General features: G+C 39.8%; 1 protein-coding gene across 8 annotated transcripts in view; it reads right to left on the bottom strand.

The window, feature by feature from the left end:
- Window positions 1-22,717, bottom strand: part of LOC134354946 (BTB/POZ domain-containing protein 19-like) — a 230,778-nt gene that overhangs the window by 24,204 nt on the left and 183,857 nt on the right. For 2 of the 8 annotated variants that reach the window (XM_063064469.1, XM_063064473.1), the window contains one exon: window positions 12,981-14,605. The exons of 5 other annotated variants lie outside the window; for them this stretch is intronic. In XM_063064469.1, the coding sequence (XP_062920539.1) occupies window positions 14,471-14,605 (135 nt within the window). In that variant the 3' untranslated portion in view covers window positions 12,981-14,470. Of the gene's footprint in view, window positions 1-12,980; window positions 14,606-22,085; window positions 22,264-22,717 lie in introns of those variants that run through there. One more of the 8 variants, XM_063064470.1, reaches the window with a different exon arrangement.

A 22,717-nucleotide genomic window follows, 5' to 3' on the forward strand; every position in this document is an offset into this window, starting at 1 on the left:
CTAGGTCATATCTGCTTGAATTCTTTATACAAAGGAACTTTATCAAACAAGTATTAATTCCCAAATACAATGCAGACTTTGTGCACATTCACATTGTGCAACTTTGAAGAAGCACATTTTCACACTTTGCTGGAATCACTGAATTGTTATTTTACTAATTCTTCATTCAAATATCGTACACCATCACATTCCACAAGTTCTGAAAATCAATTATAATGCAGAAGGGAAACACCCTACAGAAATTCAATAGTGAAGCTACCTCCATTCACTGAAACACTGCCTAATAGGTACCTTCATGATAATCTCAAGGCTTCAGGTGATTTGTATGCAGACTTACAGCTATGTATGGGTGAGAATAAGCTGTAATTGTCAGATTGTATTCATTTGGTTTATATTAAAACACGGAGAGCATTTGAGGTGAACCATAAGATTGTTATCTAACTGAGGGATCAGTAATAAAACTGCCGCTCGAGGATGTGGGACATTGATGTGCAAAAGCACTCATTTTGCAAAACTAATAATTCGATTCACTGCCAAATAATTAGAAGAAATTCTTTGGCTTTGAATCTAGTCATCTTCTAAATTATAGTCACGAGAAATTCTGAAGACGCTGGGAATCCAATGCCTCTCATCATCTTATACACATTTATCAGGTCACCTCTCATCCTCCGCCGCTCCAAGGAGAAAAAGCTGAGTTCACTCAACCTATTCTCATAAGGCGTGCTCCCCAATCCTGGCAACATCCTTGTAAATCTCCTCTGCAACCTTTCTATGGTTTCCACATCCTTCCTGTAGTGAGGCGACCAGAAGTGAGCACAGTACTCCAAGTGGGATCTGACCAGGGTTCTATATAGCTGCAACATTATGTCTCGGCTCCTAAACTCAATCCCACGGTTGATGAAGGCTAATGCACCCTATGCACTCTTAACCACAGAGTCAACCTGCGTAGCAGCTTTGAGTGTCCTATGAACTTAGACCCCAAGATCCCTCCGATCCTCCACACTGCCAAGAGTCTTACCATTAATACTATATTCTGCCATCATATTTAACCTACCAAAATGAACCACGTCACACTTATCAGGGTTGAACTCCATCTGCCACTTCTCTGCCCAGTTTTGCATCCTATCAATGTCCCACTGTAAACTCTGACAGCTCTCCACACTATCCACAACACCCCCAACCTTTGTGTCATCAGCAAATTTACTAACCCATGCCTCCACTTCCTTATCCAGGTCATTTATAAAAATCACGAAGAGAAGGGGTCCCAGAACAGATCCCTGAGGCACACCACTGGTCACTGACCTCCATGCAAAATATGACCCATCTACAACCACTCTTTGCCTTCTGTGGGCAAGCCAATTCAGGATCCTCAAAGCAATGTCCCTTTGGATCCCATGCCTCCTTACTTTCTCAATAAGCCTTGCATGGAGTACCTTATCAAATGCCTTGCTGAAGTCCATATACACTACATCTACTGCTCTACCTTCATCAATGTGTTTAGTCACATCCTCAAAATATTCAATCAGGCACATAAGGAACGACCTGCCTTTGACAAAGCCATGCTAACTATTCCTAATCATATCATGCCTCTCCAAATGTTCAAAAATCCTGCCTCTCAGGATCTTTTCCATCAACTTACCTACCACTGAAGTAAGACTCACTGGTCTATAATTTCCTGGGCTATCTCTACTCTCTTTCTTGAATAAGGGAACAACATCCACAACTCTCCAATCCTCCGGAACCTCTCCTGTCCTCATTGATGATGCAAAGATCATCGCCAGAGGTTCAGCAATCTCTTCCCTTGGCTCCTACATAGCCTGGGGTACATCTCGTCGGGTCCCGGTGACTCATCCAATTTGATGCTTTCCAAAAGCTCCAGCACATCCTCTTTCTTAATATCTATATGCTCAAGCTTTTCAGTCCACTGTAAGTCATCCCTACAATTGCCAAGATCCTTTTCCGAAGCAAAGTATTAATTAAGTACCTCTTCCATCTCCACCGGTTCGATACACAATTTTCCACTGTCTCACTTGATTGGTCCTATTCTCTCACGTCTTATCCTATTGCTCTTCACATACTTGTCAAATGCCTTGGGGTTTTCCTCAATCCTGTCCGCCAAGGCCTTCTCATGGCCCCTTCTGGCTCTCCTAATTTCATTCTTAAGCTCCTTCCTGCTAGCCTTAGAATCTTCTAGATCTCTATCATTACCTAGTTTTTTGAGCCTTCCGTAAGCTTTTGAACCTTTCGTAAGTGATAGATCTGCTTAGCTTACTTTCCACTTCTGTGGGTTTACAACTAAATAGATATTCATGTGCCTTTATAAACAGAAGGCTGATAGAGCTGACAAAAAAAAATGTTCATTGTCTTTTATAATGGAATTCCCAATTGAATTATTTTGTGCAGCCAGTTCCAGATGAAAAAGAGAAGAAGGGTAAATTTTTTGCCAGCTTTTTTAGCATTAAGGGGATTGTTACTTGAATTGGATTTCACAAAGAAGCCCAGTTTGCCCTTGGCATTGGGAGTCACTACCTGCATTGAGTGAAGGACACTGAAACAGATTGTGGAACCTACATGAACTATACGGGGTAACACTCTAACTAATTGGTTTGTCTGCAATCTAACCAGAAAGCCTGCACTGTCAATAGTTAGTAAAAGAAACTGGGGGCATTGGGGTTTACATATTACAATCTTCCTACAGGCTCTTGTCAGAATATTGCCACAATACCAGAACAATGGGTGGCTGCTTAGATGATAATATTCCCCATACACTTGGTTCATCTGTGTACAAGAACAAATTTCTTCTGGAATGGGATCAGTATGTGACTTGCTTATCTGAGCAATAGGTACCTCTTGAGCACTTCTCCTCCATCCTCTCACCTGCACTTTCTGTCTCTGCTCGTTTCTATCTTTCTTGACCCCCCCCCACCCCTCTTTTGCATGCTCTAGTACTCTCTCTACACATCCCATCCTGCTCTTAGTGTGTTGCAACATGCCTGTCTTTGTTGACTAACTTGGAGTAAATGGAGGTAATGTGAAGCTTGTTGTACACACTGTTTTAGTGCCCTGTCACTTGAAAATAATTTTTTAAGAGTCCAATACCAATGTCTTATAGCTTAAAAAAGATACTTTCTTAATCACTTATAGATGTAATGAAACTCAGAATCAGAATCACATTCATTATCACTGACGTGTAGAATTATTGAACAGTACAGGCCCTTCAATCCATAATGTTGTGCCAACCTCCTAACCATTTCCTCCCACATAGATTTCCATTTTTATTTCATTAGTGTCTCATCGATGACACTAATATATCTGCCTCTCCCGCCACCTCTGGCAGCGCTTTCCACACACCCACCACTCTCTGTGTAGAAATCTACTCTGACATCCCCTCTATACTTTCCCTCCAATCACATTAAAATTATGCACCCTTAAACTAGCCATTTCTACTCTGGCAATAAAGTTGCTGACTGTCCACTTTATGCCTCTTATCATCATATGTACCTCTATCAAGTCACCTCTCATCCTCCTTCACTCCAAAGAGAAAAGCCCAAACACGAGAAAAGCCCTAGCTCACTCAACCTGTCAGCAAAGACAGGCTCTTTAATCTAGGCAGCATGTGGGCAAATCTCCATAAGACCATAACCATAAGACAAAGTCAGCCATTCAGCCCATCGAGTCTGCTCCGCCATTTTATCATGAGCTGATCCATTCTCCCATTTAGTCCCACTCCCCCGCCTTCTCACCATAACCTTTGATGCCCTGGCTACTCAGATACTTATCAATCTCTGCCTTAAATACACCCAACAACTTGACCTCCACTGCAGCCCGTGGCAACAAATTCCATAGATTCACCAATCTCTGGCTAAAAAAATTCCTTCGCATCTCTGTTCTGAATGGGCGCCCTTCAATCCTTAAGTCATGCCTTCTCGTACTAGACTCCCAAAATCTCCTTTGGACCTCTCTAAAGCTTCATTTTCTTCCTGTATGAGGTGACCAGAAGAGATACAATGCTCTAAGTGTGGTCTAACCAGAGTTTTATAGAACTGCAGCATTACCTCACAGCTCTTGAACTTAGTCCTCTGAATAATGAAGGCCAACAAACCATACACCTTCTTAACCATCCTATCAGCCTGTGCAGCAACCTAGAAGGATCTATAGCCCTGGACCCCAAGAGCCCTCTGTTTCTCCACCTTGCCATTAAAGCACTCCCTCATAGACACATACAAAATTATGAAAGGGATACATAAGGCAGAGGCAGGAAAGTTGTTCCCACTGGTAAGTGCAGCAAAAATGAGGCATGGCCACAAGATTTGGAGAAGTAGATTTAGGACAGAAATGAAGTGAAACTGCTTTTCCCAGAGATAAGTGAATCTGTGCATTTTCTGACCAGGGCAGCAGTAGAGGCTATCACATTAAATGTATTTTACACACAATTAGATAGATTTTTGCATAGGAATGGAAGTAAGGATTATGGAGAAAAAGTTGATCAATGGAGCTGAGTCTACAGCCAAATCAGCTATGAAGTTATTGAATGGCAGTGCAGGCAGATGGCCGACTCCTGCATCTATTTCTTATGTTTGTTCTAACTACTTTCTATTTAGGATTAAATAACAGAATGGTAAAACAATGTCCATATCAGAGAAGTTAATTTATATTCACTCAAAGGAGATTTTATTAACATTTTAAAGTAGAATCACATTTGATTCAAGATTGAAAGAAGACAAAGATTTATTTTTACAGCCCACATGACATGCAAATAAATTGCTGGAAATTTAAAGACCCAACTTTAAACAGTCGGAACCTTTCTTGGTTTCCTCTTGACACATTTAGAGCATAGAAATAGAAATCAAAATAGGTCAACGTTTCTTTGTAACTCTTGGTCAAAATAGTTTTCAGCAATGAGTGAGGGAAATTGTGCTCCCAATGCTATAGAATAGAAAATAAGATAACAGTCCTGATTAATGACATTTTCATTCTAGAATGTTGGTACACCAAGATATTTTATTCCTATAATTTGATCTTTTAAGTTGAAAGGAAGCACTTTAGTTTTGCCAATGACTTGTGGCATTAACAAGGTGATCAAAGCTCTAAGGCACTCACAGTTCTAGATAACAAGATAATGAACATTTCCAATAGTTTCTGTGTTTTTAATCCCATGAGGAATATTCATAGAGAGAAGAATCAACAGCTGGTTTTAGAATCATCATTCAAACATATTTCATGAATCCAATAATGCATTTTAAATATTATTGGTACAGTGGAAGAACTGACTCAAAAACTTCTGGATATTATTTCATCTTTGCTCATAATAACTAAGCGGCTGCTAGTTGTGCTCTGATCACAATACAGTTTGACTGGTCCAAAGATGATCTCAGAAATTAATGATGAATGACCTGAGACAGAAATTCTTGTGAAATCATAACTCTCTTATGAAGGATACATAACTATCAGGTTAAAAGCTATATTTTTTGCATGTCACCTAAAGAATAGATTGTGTGATATATTTCTTTTATTTACTAATCACATAAAGTAGAACTAGTAACAGTATGGACAAATTTAACTTTTGGAGTGAAACCAAGGTATTTTCCTTGGAAGTATGGATTGTAACATTGGAACATAAAACAGACAATTTCACTTATGCAGGTTCGGTGTGCACTAATGATTGGAAACAGAATACTGTACTCAGTAATTGATGATATCTGTTGCAGGAAGGAAAATTAGGCAACGAAAACCTGAGATAATGAATTAACTCTTGATCTGAACCTGTGGGCCAAAGCCTGATTAGAACTACACTTCATTTTAGAAAACAACTTGCTGATGGTCACTGTGACTCAAATAGGAATACAGGTATCGGTCTTGAGCAACTAAGCACCTGCACAAGAACTGGGCTCATTTCTAACTTCCTTTGGTCTCTGGGGCATGAGGATGGTGAGGGAAGTGGGTTAGAGTCCTAGAGTACACAGCATGGAAACAGGCCGTATGGTGCCAACCAAGCCAGTCTTATTTGCCCACACTTGGGCAATGTACGTCTAATTCTTTCCTATTCATGTACTTATCCAAATGTATTTGCTACACTTCACACTGATCTGAATTAAAAGCCATTTACCAATCCTTGGCCCATTTACTTAACTGATCAATATCCCCTGTAATTTTTGATAACCTTCTTCATTGGCTATGATACTATCTATTTTACTATCATCCACAAACTTGCTATCCATGCCTTATATATTAACATCCAAATTATTTATATAAATATAAACAACAAAGGTCCCAGCACCGGCCTGTGTGGCACACTAGCACGAGCCTCCCATCCAAGAAATAGTCTTCAACTATGACTATCCGCTGGCTTCCAATGAGCCAATTATGAATCCAATTATCGATCTTGCCCTGGATCTCAAATGGGTTAAAAAGGTTGGGGAGATGATCAACAAGATTTTAAGTGAAGTTGGAAATTGTCTTGTGGGTTAGTGTGATGCTTGAAAACTAAAATGATTGTTTAAGTATTTAATTCTGGTGAAAAGCTCTGAGCAGAGCTCTTACAAAATTATTTCACTGGTCTGTGAGAAATTTGCATGTGGCCTAGAATACGCATTGATCTCCTAAGTTAGACATCTAAGAATCGACATCTATTTTAAACATCTAAGAAGCCTTAAAATAGATCAAAGGACATCAAAAAATGAGTGCAATGTCTGTGCAAGTGCTTAGTAACAAATTGGTCTGGTTTAAGTCTAGTTTATGCCCAAATATTGTTAATTTGTACTTCAATGTTAGAAAGAAATTTCTAGAAAAAAATCTCCTAAAATAAAGCTGAACACAATAATAAATCATCCTGTAGTAAATTTCAGACTTCCAGTGCAAAAATTGCATCCCCACCAACAATACTTGCATCAACCACTATGGGATTAGGTAAATTTCTAAACATGGTCAAATGGAGTTCTTCACAGCTACATGCAGAGTAGGTTTCCTAGTATCATATTTTTGCTACTTTTGCTTTCTAAAGCTAACAAATCAACCCCATGATGGCTCATTCGCATCGGAACTGTTAAGGCGGTGAGAATGTTCCTTTTAAATGGGATTGACTACTTTACGATTCTCAGTGCAGCAGTTGGTGCGATTGTCTGACAGCTGATGAAGGTCAGAAGTCAAAGAGTTCCCAGCTGAGAGGCCTGCCAGCTGTTTGAACTCCCCAAAGAAACTTCATTTGGGAATATTTTTAAACTTGACAGACCAATGAAGCCAGTTGACAATCAAATGCTTGCAATGTACTTATTGCAGTGTGATAGATTTGTTTTTGAAGTAAACAATTCATTAAAATGCAATGGAAATTTCTGCATTGAATTGTTCACTGAAAAGCCTCTAACAATTTAAAGGAAATGTTTTCTCCTGCATATTGCAGAGAAAACACCATTCATTGAAATTAACATGTGCAGTGCAGCCAGCGATCATTAAAGTGGAGGACGGCAGATTGATTCTCCACTCCAGGGCATCCCTGATCTTCGATGCTCAATAGTCACATTGTTTGTATAACAGGAGCATGAGGTATAGGAAAACATTTAAATGGGAACTGTATACCCATAGCTACAGAAAAGATTTGGCAGAGATCTAGAAACTTTCTCCAAAAGAGAACACATCACTGGCATATGACAATAGCTTTAGGTTCATATACCTTGAACCCAGCTACTCAGATGGAGAAAGCAGTACAAAACTAATTGAGTACTGGGTTTTATAAATATAAGAGTTACGGAGAAACAATATATTCAGACAAAATCCTGGTAATACCACTATTGGAGATTTCAGATTTAAACAATCGAAATGAAGAAGGTATAGTACATTCAGCGAAGTGCTACTATGAGCAAAGAAGAGTAAAAGAGACTTTGAGAACTGGGCAAAGATCTATTGGAACAGGAAATTTGATAAGGTTGTTTGATGGGAAGACTGGTTGGGAAAAGACACAAGGAAGACACTTGCTTGGAAATAGATGGTTACAATATGATATTTGCTCATCTATGGCTATAAGGGTGCACAGACTTCCCCAATTTTGGCAGAGAACCCACAGAGATTGCAACTTCTCTCAGGGCCACACAGCTGAAATTTTGGATTGTGGATGGTCGTCCTACACATGTGTTGGATCAATGAATACTAAGCTCAGAGTGATTGTCAAATGAAACATTCACAAACAATACAAAGACTCCTTCATGTATGGAATGCTACTGTTGACAGCACAGTTATGTCTACTAACAACTGCACTTCCAAATGGAAGCAGGAGAGTAACCTCGTGCATTGTGTCACTTATCCCAGAAGAGGAAGCACAGGGATTTAGTTTTGTCAGTTTTCACCAGCTGGTGTCTGAATTAAAGCACAGTTCTCTCGTTACAAGAGCTTGCCAGCTAGTGGCAAGGAGAATTAACAGTTTAAATGAACAGATTTTCTTCCTGTTGTTTGAAACATTTTTTGTCTAACAGAGCATCACCATCACCTCACTATCACCCTTGCATCTATACCCTCTTTTCCTCCACCGAATAGTGTATCAATCTATGTGGATGTGCAGGTTTTATTTTGTGATCAGAATCAGGACATTGGACAATTTGGACTTCTCTAGCACTTCACTAAGAGACTTTTCAACTGTTACCTTTTGTGTAACTATTTCATCAAGTGTGACGGAAAGAGGATAAGATATTTTTAAAAATGGTGTTGAAATCCAATTTACATGTTTGCAAATTGCCCTGCAGTTAAATTGGAAACAACTGCTACAGGTTTTTAGCATTTACTCTGTTCAAAAAAATTTAGTATTTATAGAAAATATTTGACTTGGCTTTGTAAGTTTGGATAACCTATATCCTTTTAACTTTTTTAAAAGGATATAATATATGCATTTTACATAAATACATAATACATCTTTTAACTCAGTCCTGAAGATGGGTCCGGACCCAAAACTTCAAACATCCATTCATTTCCAGAGATGCTGCCTGACCTGCTGAGTTCTTCCAGCATTTTGTGTGTGTTGCTTTGGATTTCCAGCATCTGCAGATTTTCTCCTGTTTATCCTTTTAGCTTTGATTTGTATGAGCAAGAGAAGAAACTCGTCCTACAATTATTACTTCAGCAAAACATTATCTTGTTTAAACAGCATTATCCACAGTCCAATAGCCATGTCCAGGCTCTTTACACTGTCTTTAGCTAAAAGGAGTTGGTGAATCTAGCCTGGAATTACAATTTCAGAGTGCAATGATTTTATGCAGTATCTGCTGGAACATTATTGCAAATGCATTTTTACTCATTTTCTACTTCAAACATGGTGCCTGTGAATGGTGTAGATTTTAGCTGCATAACTATATAAGTGAGGGGCTCATCCTATTTTTAGCTAGAGTGACCATTTCTACCTGGGTCATTGCTGAGGACCACTGCAGGGTTCAATATTCAAAGTAGACTTATTATCAAAGTAAGCATATAATCACAATATACTACTCTGAGATTCATTTTCTTCCAGGCATTCACAGTAGAACAAAGAAATACACAACAGCTGACAAACAATCCACGTACAAAAGAAGGCAAAGCATGCAACTTAAAAATAGATAGATAAATAGATAATACTCAGAACATGTGTTTTAGAGTTCTTGGAAGTTAGTCTATAGGTGGTGGAATCAGTTCAGAGTGGAGTTGAGTAAAGTTATCCTGCTGGTTCAGGAGCCTGATAGTTGAAGGGTAAAAACTGTCCCTGAAGCTGGTATTGTGGGTCCTGAGGCTTCTGCACCTTCTTGATGGCAACAGTGAGAAGAGAGCGTGGCCTGGATGGTGGGGGCCCTTGATGACGGCTGCTGCTTTTCTTGCGGCAGTGCTCTTTGTAGATGTGCTCAATGGTGGAGAGGGCTTTTCCTGCGATGGACTGGGCTACAACCACCACTTTTACCAGGCTTTTCCTACAAAGGAGGGTTGGAATGACTTAATATAGCAATTAGTAATTGATTTATTATTGTTACTTGTACTGAAATGCAATGAAAAGCTTTATTGTTGCACTTCATGGTAAGTTTGTTCTCTGGGGAAGCCCAGCCACCAGAAACTCTATCTTAGGTGCACACTCTTGGTAGAATTCTGTCTCTCAACTATCACAGGCAGATGGTGTCTACCCAATCACTCTACTAGTGGGAGAATGTAGAAGCCAACTACTATTTCTTATGCAGTTTTACAGTGATCACAATTTGTTCCAATGCCCAAGATTCATAGATCAAATATACAGTAAGCAAGGTGTTGCACATCATGCACATCTTTGCTGCCCCATGACTTTGATCAAAACTGATATTGATCCTCTGTGAAATGTATGACTTTCTTCTTTCAAGAATTTCTAAAACAGAGTTTTACTCTGAATCTTTTGCATAAACCATATTTACAAAACACATGGTTTAATTCTTGCTGAACTTAATGTTGACAAAATCAAACATTTTGCGCACAACCATCAGGATCCTTTTCTTATCAAACTCAATTCTATGATCTAAGGTTATCATCCTTCTCCAGGATTATCTTGGCAACATTTGCTTCCCATCTGTGCTCTTCCTGAACTTGGACAGCCCTTGTGATTAAAATAGATCTGTAAGCATACAGTTTAAAAGGTTCAAATCTACTCATGATTTAACATTAGCTGCCCTGTCTTTCTTTTATACAAAAAGCAGAAGAGCATTTGTATAACAAAATGGAAAATATTGGAAATACTCAATAGCTCACAGATCTTCCCTGGGAGAGCAAAATATGATTAATATCTTAGATCAATGACCTCCAATTAGAACCCTTATATTAAGATTTCTAGCATCCATGTTATTTTACTTTTGGATAAAAACATATCATCTTCTTAAACCAATCATAACTTTGACTGTTCATAATTAGAGGCACCACCAGTGGTGCAAAGCAGAGCTACTGCCTAGCTGAATATCTCTGATAAAGAAAGAACATTACACAAAGATCGTTATATATTAACAGCATCAGGTCTATCCAGTCAAGTATAAAACTGCTGGAGGTGGTTGTTTCATAACTAATTCACTCTCAATAATTACTGAGTTATACAGTATAAGTCCTTCAGTCTAAACCTTTCCTATCCATGAACCTGTCTAAATGTCTTTTAAACAAAACTGTATACAATATTCTTATACAGCAGTAATAATGAGTCCCAATTCTTGTACTCAATGCCCCATCCATTGAAGGCAAGCATGCCATATGCCTTCTTCACCATTTTGTCTCCCTGTGTCACCACTTTCAGTAAACAAGGTATTTGTATGCCAAGATTTTAGTGTTTTTACAACACTCCCCAGGGCTTTGTCATTTATTGTGTAAGTCCTGCTCTGTTTAACTTTCCAAGATTGATCTCTTCATACTTTTCCAAGTTAAATTCCATCTACTATTCCTTGGTTCACTTTCCCAGTTGATATAGATCCTAGAGCAACCTTCTTCAAATTTTTGGAGTTATCTTCAAATTTATTAATCATGCAATGCAGACAATGTGCTGGAGGAGCTCAGCAGGTCAGGCAGCATATGTGGATGAGAATAAGCAGTTGACATTTTGGGCTGAAATACTTCATCAGGACTGGAAAGGAAGGGGGAGGAAGTCAGAATAAAAAGATGGGTGGAAGGGAGGAAGAAGTATGAAACCATGAGAGGGGAAGGGGGTGAAGTAAAGAACTGGGACGTTGATTGGTGGAAGAGAAGGGGGAATCCAACAGAGGAAGACAGAAGAACATGGAAGAAAGGGAAGGGGCACTAGAAGGGGAGCTAATCATGCCACCTGCATTCCTACCCAAATCATTAATATATCTGAAAAATAGAAGGGGACCCAGTGTTGATCTCAAGTGGCACACAGCTGGTCACAGCATTCCAATCTGCAAAATGATCCTCTATTACCACTGATTCCTTCCACCAAACCAATTCTGTATCCAATTATCTTAACTCACCCCGGATCACATGCAACCTAAACTTCCAGACCAGCCTGTCATACGGGACCCTGAGTCAATGTAGGTAGCATCTATGGTCCTGACTTCACCAATCCTCTTGTTTGCCTCTTCAGAAAACTCTAAGGCTACCAAAATAAGCCTCACTCAATTTAAGAATTAAACTTGTGGACCTCTTTCAATAACTATTTAAAAACTAATAGAATTATGGTTGATTTTCTCAAATTGCTCCTCCACTAACAATTCAATCACTTACTCAGCCTCATTTCTCAACAGATAGATAAGTGTTGCCCACTCTCGAATAGGGTTATTTACATATTGATTGAAAAAGCTTTAGTGGACACTTCAGAAATTCTGCTTTAGTGGACACTTCAGAAATTCATCCCTTAGCACTGTGGCAATTCAAGTGCAATCATATCTATAAACAGTGACAATCATCACTTTGAGCAAAAAAAAGCTGTCAGATCAAAAGGACCCGCGTTAATACCAAACTCTTCCATCTTTGTTTTCAACATCATTTTATTCTTATAATGCTTTCTTCACTCCTTAAGAGAATTGAGTAAAATCTTGGCTGCCATTCAAGCATAGTACTGAGGAAGGTTTGTAAAGGTCCCATGGCGCTATTCAGATCAGGCGTTCTCTCTGATATTTATCTCTCAGTCAAGATCACAAAAAAATAAAATTAATGGTATTTATTGCTTTGCTGCTTTGGAACTTGGGTGGTATATTTTGTATATTAGTGCAGTTATATCAGTTCTAAAGTACTTCCCTAGCTGCAGAGCACTTTGATACATGGATATTGTGAAGGCTTCATGTAAATACAATCATCTTTCTCCACACAGCCTCTTAGCCAAGTGATATTTACTTTGCATATCCAGAGATGTTGTTCTGGGATGAATTCTCTGTACATGTAAAACAGCTGGAAGTGTAAAAATTAAAGATGGGAACTCTCTATAGCATAAGTAAACAAACCAGACTGAGATAAAATATAATTTACTTCATAACCTGAATATAATATTCACATTAATAATATACAACATGTACCGTGAATTAAAACACACAATAAAAACCTCCCTCCCTCTATGTTCTTAAAATATGTTTTGTTGGAGTTTGAATCTCCTAAATAGTATAAATCATCCTGAAGTGTTTCTGAAACCATCAGAACCAACATAAGCAGATAGAAAAGAATTAAAAGTACAAAATCTACAAGCAAAAGAAAGGTTGGAGAATATTCTTTCTGAAAGCAGAAGGCTAAACGTTACAGTTGCATATATTTATGCAGATTGCACTCTATCAGAACACGAGTTCTAAGTTAAGCTTCAGACTCTCCCATGCAGGAAAAGAAATACAGGGAATTTCTTCGGAGTCAGCCTAGGGTTTCTGGTGCTCTGAATGTTATCTGTCACACCTTGCCAACAAGCTCTCCCATGCCTGCACTGCCATCCCCACTTCCCCCAATGCAAAGAACACTAATGCTAATCTTCAGCTGGTCAAATGGATTAAATTCCCCATCCCACCTATTTCAGCAACGTGGGTAGGCAGCTGTCAAGGGACACAGAACCACAGTCTGGTCATTAAAACTGGCTATGCCTGGTGTGTTGTTATTCCAGAGAGGCTGCCACCCGCACAGCTGATTTGTGTCACTTTTCCCTCAAATCTCTTGAATGACTTTACTCTTATTGGATTATTAGCCTACATTAATACAGAATATATCAACCAATGTGACAACCTGATTGTTTACACAATTACCAGCTTGAGAAGTGCCAGGATAAGACAAATAATTACAATATTAAAAACCTATAGCATTCAGGGTACCAAGCACTTGGCTGCAATTTTTTCACCTTAACACATTATTCCTTATTATTATTCTTGTGCCCTGAAATCTCTTCTTCTCTAAAAATTGGGGTTACAATCCTCCATCATCGGCTCCTTTCTTTTTGTTTTGCTTTCTCGATACATTGCATGACATCAAAATTATATTTTTACATTGACTATGAAATTCTTTGGAATGCCAACAGACTTGAAAACGCAATATAAAAATATATATTTTCATTTTCTTTAAAACCTTGATGGTTTGAAACTAGTATTTGTTGTTATCTTCATATGAGCAGAAAGCATATAAAAATGTTATAAGCCCGAAAACGAGATGATCATTAGCGCTTTAAACAATGACAACGCAACATATCTAAATATTATTCTATAATTTTGAGACCAAAACTGCCATGAATTCATTCAGACTGCCATGATGCAATCTTATTGAAAATCTTTAGACAATTGAATGGGACTGAGACATTTTCTATAATATTGTACGTGCTCAGTTTTCCTTTGTTTTCAGAAAATAACTTAGCTTACTCTTAAAATGTGAAAATTGCAAAATAGTCCAGAAAAAGTGGTGTAGTTCATAAAAAGGGTGGTATATAAACCTGTGTAAGGTCATAAAACTGATTTTATTTGATTCAATATAAATCACACCCATTGATGGATTGTCTCCACATAAGTTAACGATACGAAGTTCATGTACTATGTTGTGGCTTTGACATTTATTTGTGGTAAAGATTGAGGTACTTGTGATGATCTCGGGGTCGGGTTCCTTTCCGTCTCCGAAGCAGATGGACTGCAATCCCACTTGATTTTTTTAGTGCATGAAATTTCCACACTTCGGCAATCTTGTCTACCTACAAGTTCAAAAGGAATTTAGAATGCTTTTAACTCATTGCCTTCTGAAAAATATTACAGGATTAGTGTAAATGGGTAGTTGATGATAGGCATGGACTCCAATACCGAGGGTTAAAAGGCACGTTTCTGTGCTACATCTCTCTATCATATCAGATAATGAGCTCACGGTACTTCCCTGCCTTTTGCCTCCCTCCCTGCTTGATCAAGGCTGTCACATCTGCAGTTTCCCAATCCACTGGAAACCTCACCGAACTCTGTACTTTTGAGAATTTTCAACCAACGGCTCTGCTATCTCTTCGGCCACTTTCTTTAAAACCCTTGGATGCAGGCCATCTGTTATCCTGGTGATATGTGCCGTACACATTTGACCCTTTTTCCTATCAAACGTTAGAAACATTATACTTGACATATGAACAATTCCAGACATTAACAAAAAACTTGCTGGTCAGTCATCATTGTAAAATGAAAAGGATAGGTTATCACTTCAGTTCCAATCCTTTGTCAGAAAATGAATTAATCACATTCTTGGTACAGGGCATCAGTGTTGGCTGACATGGTATGTTGAGTACATATTGGAAAATGATTAGCACATTTTTACTAAATATTCTGTGGCAGCACAAAGGGCGAATAAATCATGACAGAAATCACTGTGCAGCAGCGTTGCCAGTTTGAAACTTTATGCTCCAACACACACCTTCTCTTAACCTCCTGCAGTTCAATAATGTAGAATATTAACACGTAGCTATGTCTCCTTCTCTCTTGTTAATTCCTGTTGCACATAGTTGTGCACACCTTGCTGGGTAAGAGAAGGGGAAGGTGTAAGTGAATATTAAGCAATCTGTGCAACTGATTTAACTGTCAAGTTTAAATACCTGCAATTTTGTGCTGCTGTGAGATACGTGGGAATGTGAGCTAAATTATATGACTATTAGATACAAGCTTTGATTGATAGACATAAGGTGGTTGTTAGGCAAGTTGGGTGGCTGTGACAACTTCAGCAGTGTCTGATGCCAATGGCTAGTTGTTCACTTGGTATGATGTGGGACTTGAAGGCTCCATTTTCATCCTTCCCTTTCCGAAGCAATTTAATATCCATATTTGAATTACTTTATAACTTATGAATAAATGAATATTTAGTAAAACTAAGTAAATTAAAAGACAAACATAATTCACATTTAACAACGATATACAGATGGAGGAATAAAAGCAAATTTTGTTGATGGGTTCAAGAGAAAATACAAAGAAAGCACATTAAGTGGGAACAAACAAATACAAACACAATATCACAGGAAGAGGAAGCAGAAATAGTGTAAGAAATTTCTGAAGAGTTCCAAGCCAAGCCAAGCATTTGCTATCTCATATTTTTCAGCTGCTTTTCCTTCAGAGAAGATTAAACATACTGTATCTTCTTTCAGGTTTATAATTTACTCCATTTGTTTTAATCCTAGTGCACAACCCTAGTAACATAAACTTAAAATTATATAAAGCAGATGTCCAGAAATAGAACAACACATCTGTTTGAGATTGAGATTAAATTAAGACAGAAGTTTAAGAAAATACTCTCACCAGATTTATTGAAACGAAACATAAGCAAAACACAGCACATTTTGGAAATTTGAAATCAAAACAAAAAACGCTGAAGGTGCTCAGCAGATCATGCAACGTCTATGAAGAAAGGAACAGAGCTAGCACTACAGATCATTGACCCATCAGAACTGGAAATGAACTTATTCAAGTGAACTTACTGGCAACCATTATCTAGGAGCGTAGTGCACTTGTATGTCTAAGCTAAGGACACAGGGAGAACTGGGAGAGACAGATTTTGACTTTCTCAAACTAAGAAGAAAAAAAAAGCCAAGAAGAGTAAGTAGAGCAACACACCAAATGCTGGAGGAACTCCGCAGGTGAGGCAGCACCTATGGACAAGAATAGACAGTAGCTGTTTTGGGCCAACAGCCTTCATCAGTACTGCAGAATCTCTCATTTATTCGCTCCATAGATGCTACCTGATCTGCTGAGTTCCTCCATCATTTTGTGTGTTTCTCTGGATTTTCAGCATCTGAAGAATCTCTTGTGTTCAAGAAGAGAAGGGAGAAGCATCTTGCTTAAGTGTAATGCCTACTAGCCAGTCAGTGGATGGTGCAGTCATTTTTATTTGTCAACTATATAAGACAAATTCAGAGTTAATCAACATATTGGTTTATAATTAGCTTCATTTTAACAGCAAACATCTCAGTAGTTCATAATTATAATTAGTTTCCTCTCACTCTAGGAAAACTACTATACACCTTCCAGTTCACAATATGGACTTCATGGACAACCTTGGCTTTAAAAGACCATTACCAATTTTTAACAATGCACATAAAAACATTCCATCTGGATTATTGATATGGCAACAACTGGGCACATGCCCACAAGGAGTTGCAGAGAGATGAAGACACAGTTCAGTACATCAAAGGAAATGGCCTCCCCTCTTTGGACTCTGACTACACTACTCGTTGCCTCAGTACAGTAGACAGTTCAATCATAGACTCCATCCACCCCAGGCATCCTTTGTTCTCTTCTCCCCTCTCCCATCAGGCAGAACTGAGGCAAAGCAGCATCAACTTCATGGACCCTAAACAGACTCCAGAGGAGGAGGTGTTTGCTGTCTTGAGGCTAATTAGAGTGGATAAATTCCCAAGGCCTGACAAGGTGTTCCCTCAAGCCTTGTGGGAGGACTCGTGCAGAAACTGCAGGGGTCTAGCAGTGATACTTAAACCATCCTTAGCCATAGGTGAGGTGCCAAGGATTGGAGGATAGCTAACGTTGTTCAATTGTTTAAGAAAGGCTCAAAGAATAAGCCAGGAAACTACTGGCTGACATCAGTAGTGGGAAAGTAATTGGAAGGTGCTCTAAGAGACGAGATATATAAGAATTTGGATAGACACGGACTGATTAGGGATAGTCAACATGGCTTTATGTGTGGTAAATTGTATCTAAACAATCTTAGACCATAAGTCCATAAGACATTGGAGTAGAATTAGGCCATTCAGCCCATCGGGACTGCTCCACCATTCCATCATGGCTAATCCCAGATCCCACTTAAACTCATACACCTGCCTTCTCGCCATATCTTTTGATGCCCTGACCAATCAGGAAACTATCAACTTCTGCCTTAAGTATACCCACGGACTTGGTTTCCACCGCAGTCTGTGGCAGAATACTCCACAGATTTACTACTCTCTGGCTAAAAAATTCCTCTTTACCTCTGTTCTAAAGGGTCACCCCTCAATGCTGAGGCTGTACTGTCTAGTACTGGATATCCCCACCATAGGAAACATCCTCTCCACATCCACCCTATCTAGTCTTTTCAACATTCGGTTGCTTTCAATGAGATCCCTTCACGTACTTCTAAATTCCAGTGAGTTCAAGGCCAAAGCTGCCAAATGCTCCTCATATGTTAATCCCTTCATTCCTGGAATCATCCTTGTGAACCTCCTCTGAACTCTCCAATGACAACACATCCTTCTGAGATATGGCGCTCAAAACCATTGACAATACTCCTAAGTGTGGCCTGGCTAGTGTCTTATAAAGGCTCAGCATTATCTCCTTGCTTTTATATTCTATTCTCCTTGAAATAAATGCCAATATTGCAATTGCCTTCTTTACCACAGACTCAACCTGTAAATTAACCTTCTGGGAGTCTTGCACAAGGACTCCTAAGTCTCTCTGAACCTCTGATGTTTGAAGCTTCTCTCCACGTAGATAAAAATCTTCACTATTGTTCCTTTTACCAAAATGCATTATCATACATTTCCCAACACTGTATTCCATCTGCCACTTTTTTGCCCATTCTTCCAATCTGTCTAGGTCCTGCTGCAATTGCATTGCTTTCTCAGCACTACCTACCCTTCCACCTATCCTCGTATCATCCGCAAACTTTGCCACAAAGCCATCAATTCCATTATCCAAATTATTGACAAACAATGTGAAGAGCAGCAGTCCCAATACTGGTCCTTGAGGAACACCACTAGTCACTGGCATCTCCAAGTCTGAATGCTTGAAACCACAGCAAAGCAATTCGGAATTGTCATACTGCTTATTTCTCGCCAAATATCAGTGACAAAAATTACTGCTTTTTGAACACAAGTGCACACAACTAATGCTGTTTAAAAACTGTTTTCTCTAAGCACAGTGCAGCGTGTAGCAGCCACATAAGTACACATATCTGACGCTAGTTAGAAACTGTTCAGCAACAGTCTCCTGCCCCAGTTTGGGCATAGTGTCCCAAACAAATGAAAGGAATCCTGGCTATTTTTTCAATTAGTTTTTGTTTTTCTACAACTTGTCCCAAATAAGCAGATGCCCCGACTAACCAATGCCCAATTAACCTGAATCCACTGTATCCTCTTATATAAGTTTAAAGAAACCAAAATACAGCTGTAACACTTAATTAAGACACCACGATGATCAACTACAGTAAATCAAAGTAAACACAGTTCTAATGTCGAATCTATAATTAGTGTGAAACAATTTTGATGACAGTAAAGGTCTTCAAAATTATAGCTTGCCAACAACAGAATAATTATACTCACTGCGTGTGTATGTGCATGTATGAGTGTGTGCGGAGGGCATTCACTATCTTCAAATGTGTTCATTTTGTTTAGACATTAGAAAAATTGTTCTGTTGACTTCTAAGTCTGGGACAAGTTGTCCCTCTAAAGCTTTTCTGTTCAACTTTGACGAATGATGTACTTATATAGTCCTTGAGATGTTTATAACTGGCAGCACACAAAAGACGGATTCAGTGAATGCAAATTTTTCTGAATAATAAAGCACAAAAGCCCATTTCCTTGAGATTTAGCTTCAAAACATACTTCTTATTTCCTCAGTGCTTGGCATTGGAGAATAATTTTCACCCCAAGAAAACAATAGCGTGCAATTTGAAATCAAACTGAGCTTCTCCAGAAAATGCAGACTTGGATCTCGAGAGGCACTAACTGATAGCTGAAGAAGAGCAAGAGAAACATCCCACCTGGAGCTCTCCGATCAACAAAATGAATGGGGCATGAACAGGAGGGAAGCCATTAAGGGCAAAGAGAAACACTTTCCAGAATAAATCTGCTCAGTTGTAATTCACAATGCTTACAAAATTACCTTCTTCACAATATAATCCTTAACACAAAAATCATTTTTCTGAGAGCACCCTCACACTTTCCTCTGCACTGATCATAATACAACTGTGAATAAATTGCTGATCTAGTAACTGCATTCATTTGCTATAACTGGTTACAGTGGTACACAACTCACTCTGACAACGTCTCCTGAAAACATCAGAGTAACTTCTGCATTGCCCAAATGAGAGGACAAACTGTAGTCACATCCTGCCAGACCCTTCATATGGTGAGACTAGCTGAATACCTTTCCCTTGATACAAATGCCTCTCTCCTTACCCCGTGTCTATGATTAGTATATTCTTGTCCCTTCGAGTGTATCTCCTCCCTCCATTCTTCATCCAGTGCAGTTTTTCTCTCGTCCTGCACAGCCTTAGGGTGTAATTGCCTCCCAGGTGCCAGGGTTAGTGATGTCTCAGATCAGGTCTACAGTAGTCTAAACGCAGCTAGCTGGAAGTTTTGGTACATATTGGTATCAACAACATAGGTAAGAAAAGGAAAACGGTCCAGAAGAGAGAATATATGGAGTTAAGTAGAAAGCTAAAAAGTAGGACCTCAAGGGCAGTAACTTCTGGACTGCTGCTTGTGCCATGCACCGATGTGAGTAAAAGTAGAATAATTTGGCCGATGAATGCATGGCTGAGGAATTGGTCCATGGGGCAAGGTTTCAGATTTCCCGATCATGGGGAACTCTTCTAATGAAGGCCTGACCTGTACAAAAGGGAAGGGTTATGGATTACACCTGAACCCAAGGGGGACCAATGTCCTTGTGGGCAGGTTTGCTAGAGGCTGTTGGGGAGGGTTTACACGAATTTGTCAGGGGGATGGAAACTAGAGTGATAGGGCTGAGGATGGGGCAATTGGTACACATGTAGATGTGGTATGTAGTGAGACTGTGAGGAGAGGGAAAAACTGCAGTCAGTGGAATGAACTGAAGTAAAATTGAAAAGCGTGATGAATACAGGACTGAAGGTGTTATATTTGAATGTATGCAGTGGACAAAATAAGGTAGATGATCTTGTAGCGCAGTTACAGATTGGCAGGCATGACATTGTGGCTGAAAGAAGATCATAATTGGGTACACATTGTATTGAAAGGAAACAACGTGGGCAGGTGGGCAAATGGGGTAAGGTAGTTCTGTAGGTAAAAAATGAAATCAAATACTTGAAAGAGATTACACGGGATTTGAAGAAGTAGAGTCCTTGAGGGCAGAGTTAAGAAACAGCATGTGTAAAAAAGACCCTGATACAGGCCTCCAAACGAAGCCAGGATGTGGGATACAAATTACAATGGGAGATAGAGAAGGCTTGTAATAAGTGCAATGTGATGATAATCATAGGGGATTTCATTGTACAGGTAGATTGGGAAAATCAGGTTGGTGCTGGATCCCAAGAGAGGGAATCTGTAGAATATCTGCAAGATGCCTTTTTAGAGCAGCTTGTGGTTGAGCCGACAACAGGAAAGGCAGTTCTGGATTGTGTGCTGTGTAATGAACCAGCTCTGATTATGGAGCTTAAGGTGAAGGGACCTTTCGGTTCCCCTTGTCCTCACCTACCACCCCACCAGCCTCTGGATCCAGCACATTATCCTCCGCAACTTCTGCAACCTTCAACAAGATCCCACCACTAAGCACATCTTTCCCTCTCCACCCCTCTCCGCTTTCCGCAGGGATTGGTCCTTCCGCGACTCCCTTATCCACACGTCCCGCCCCACGGATCTCCCACCCGGCACTTATCCCTGTAAGCGTAAGCGCTACACCTGTCCCTACACCTCCTCTCTTGCCACCATTCAGGGCCCCAAACAGTCTTTCCAGGTGAGGCAACACTTCACTTGTGAGTCTGGTGGGGTCATCTATTGCATCCGGTGCTCCCGGTGTGGTCTCCTCTACATCGGTGAAACCCAACGCAGATTGGGGGACCGCTTCGTCGAGCACCTCCGCTCCGTCCACCACAACAGACAGGATCTCCCGGTAGCCACCACTTCAACTCTGCTTCCCATTCCCATTCAGGTATGTCCATACATGGCCTCCTCTACTACCATGATGAGGCTAAACTCAGGTTGGAGGAGCAACACCTCATATACCGTCTAGGTAGTCTTCAGCCCCTTGGTATGAACATAGAATTCTCCAACTTCCGGCAATTCCCTCCCACTCCCTTCCTCTATCCCTATTTCACTCTGCCCAGTCCCCCAGCTGCCTATCACCTCCCTCATGGTTCTGCCTCCTTCTACTACCCATTGTTTTCCTGCCTATTACCTCCCTGCTTCCCCTCCCCCACCCCTTTGTCTTTCAAATTACTGGTTTTAAAACTGAACCTACCAGCCTTCTACTTCCAACCTCCACCACCTTCTTTATAGGGCCTCTGCCCCTTCCCTCTTCAGTCCTGACAAAGGGTTCTGGCCCGAAACGTCGACTCATTGTTTCCAGGGATGCTGCCCGACCTGCTGAGTTCCTCCAGCATGTTGTGAGTGTTGCTTTGATCCCAGCATCTGCAGATTATTTTCTGTTTACGGGGACATAGAAATGGTGGTAGGACTTAGTAAGTACTTTGTGTCAGTCTTCACGGTGGAAGATATTAGCAATATGCCAGAAATTCAGCCATGTCAGGGGGCAGAAGTGAGTATAGTTGCTATTACTGAGAAGAAGGTGCTTGGGAAGCCGAAATATCTGATGGTAGATAATTCATCTGGACTAGATGGCCTACATGCCAGGGTTTTAAAAAGGTAGCTTAAGAAATTGTGTAGGCATTAGTAATGTCCTTTCAAGAATCACTAGATTCTGAAATGGTTCCGGAGGACTGGAAAATTGTAAATGTCACTCCAGTCATTAAGAAGGGAGGGAGGCAGAAGAAAGGAAATTATAGGCCAGTTAGTCTGTCTTCCATTATTAAGGACAAAGCTTTGAGGTGCTTGGAGGCACATAATGTAATAGGCCAAAGGCAGCATGATTTCCCTAAG

This window comes from Mobula hypostoma, chromosome 12, assembly GCF_963921235.1.
Source record: "Mobula hypostoma chromosome 12, sMobHyp1.1, whole genome shotgun sequence".
NCBI lineage: Eukaryota > Metazoa > Chordata > Chondrichthyes > Myliobatiformes > Myliobatidae > Mobula > Mobula hypostoma.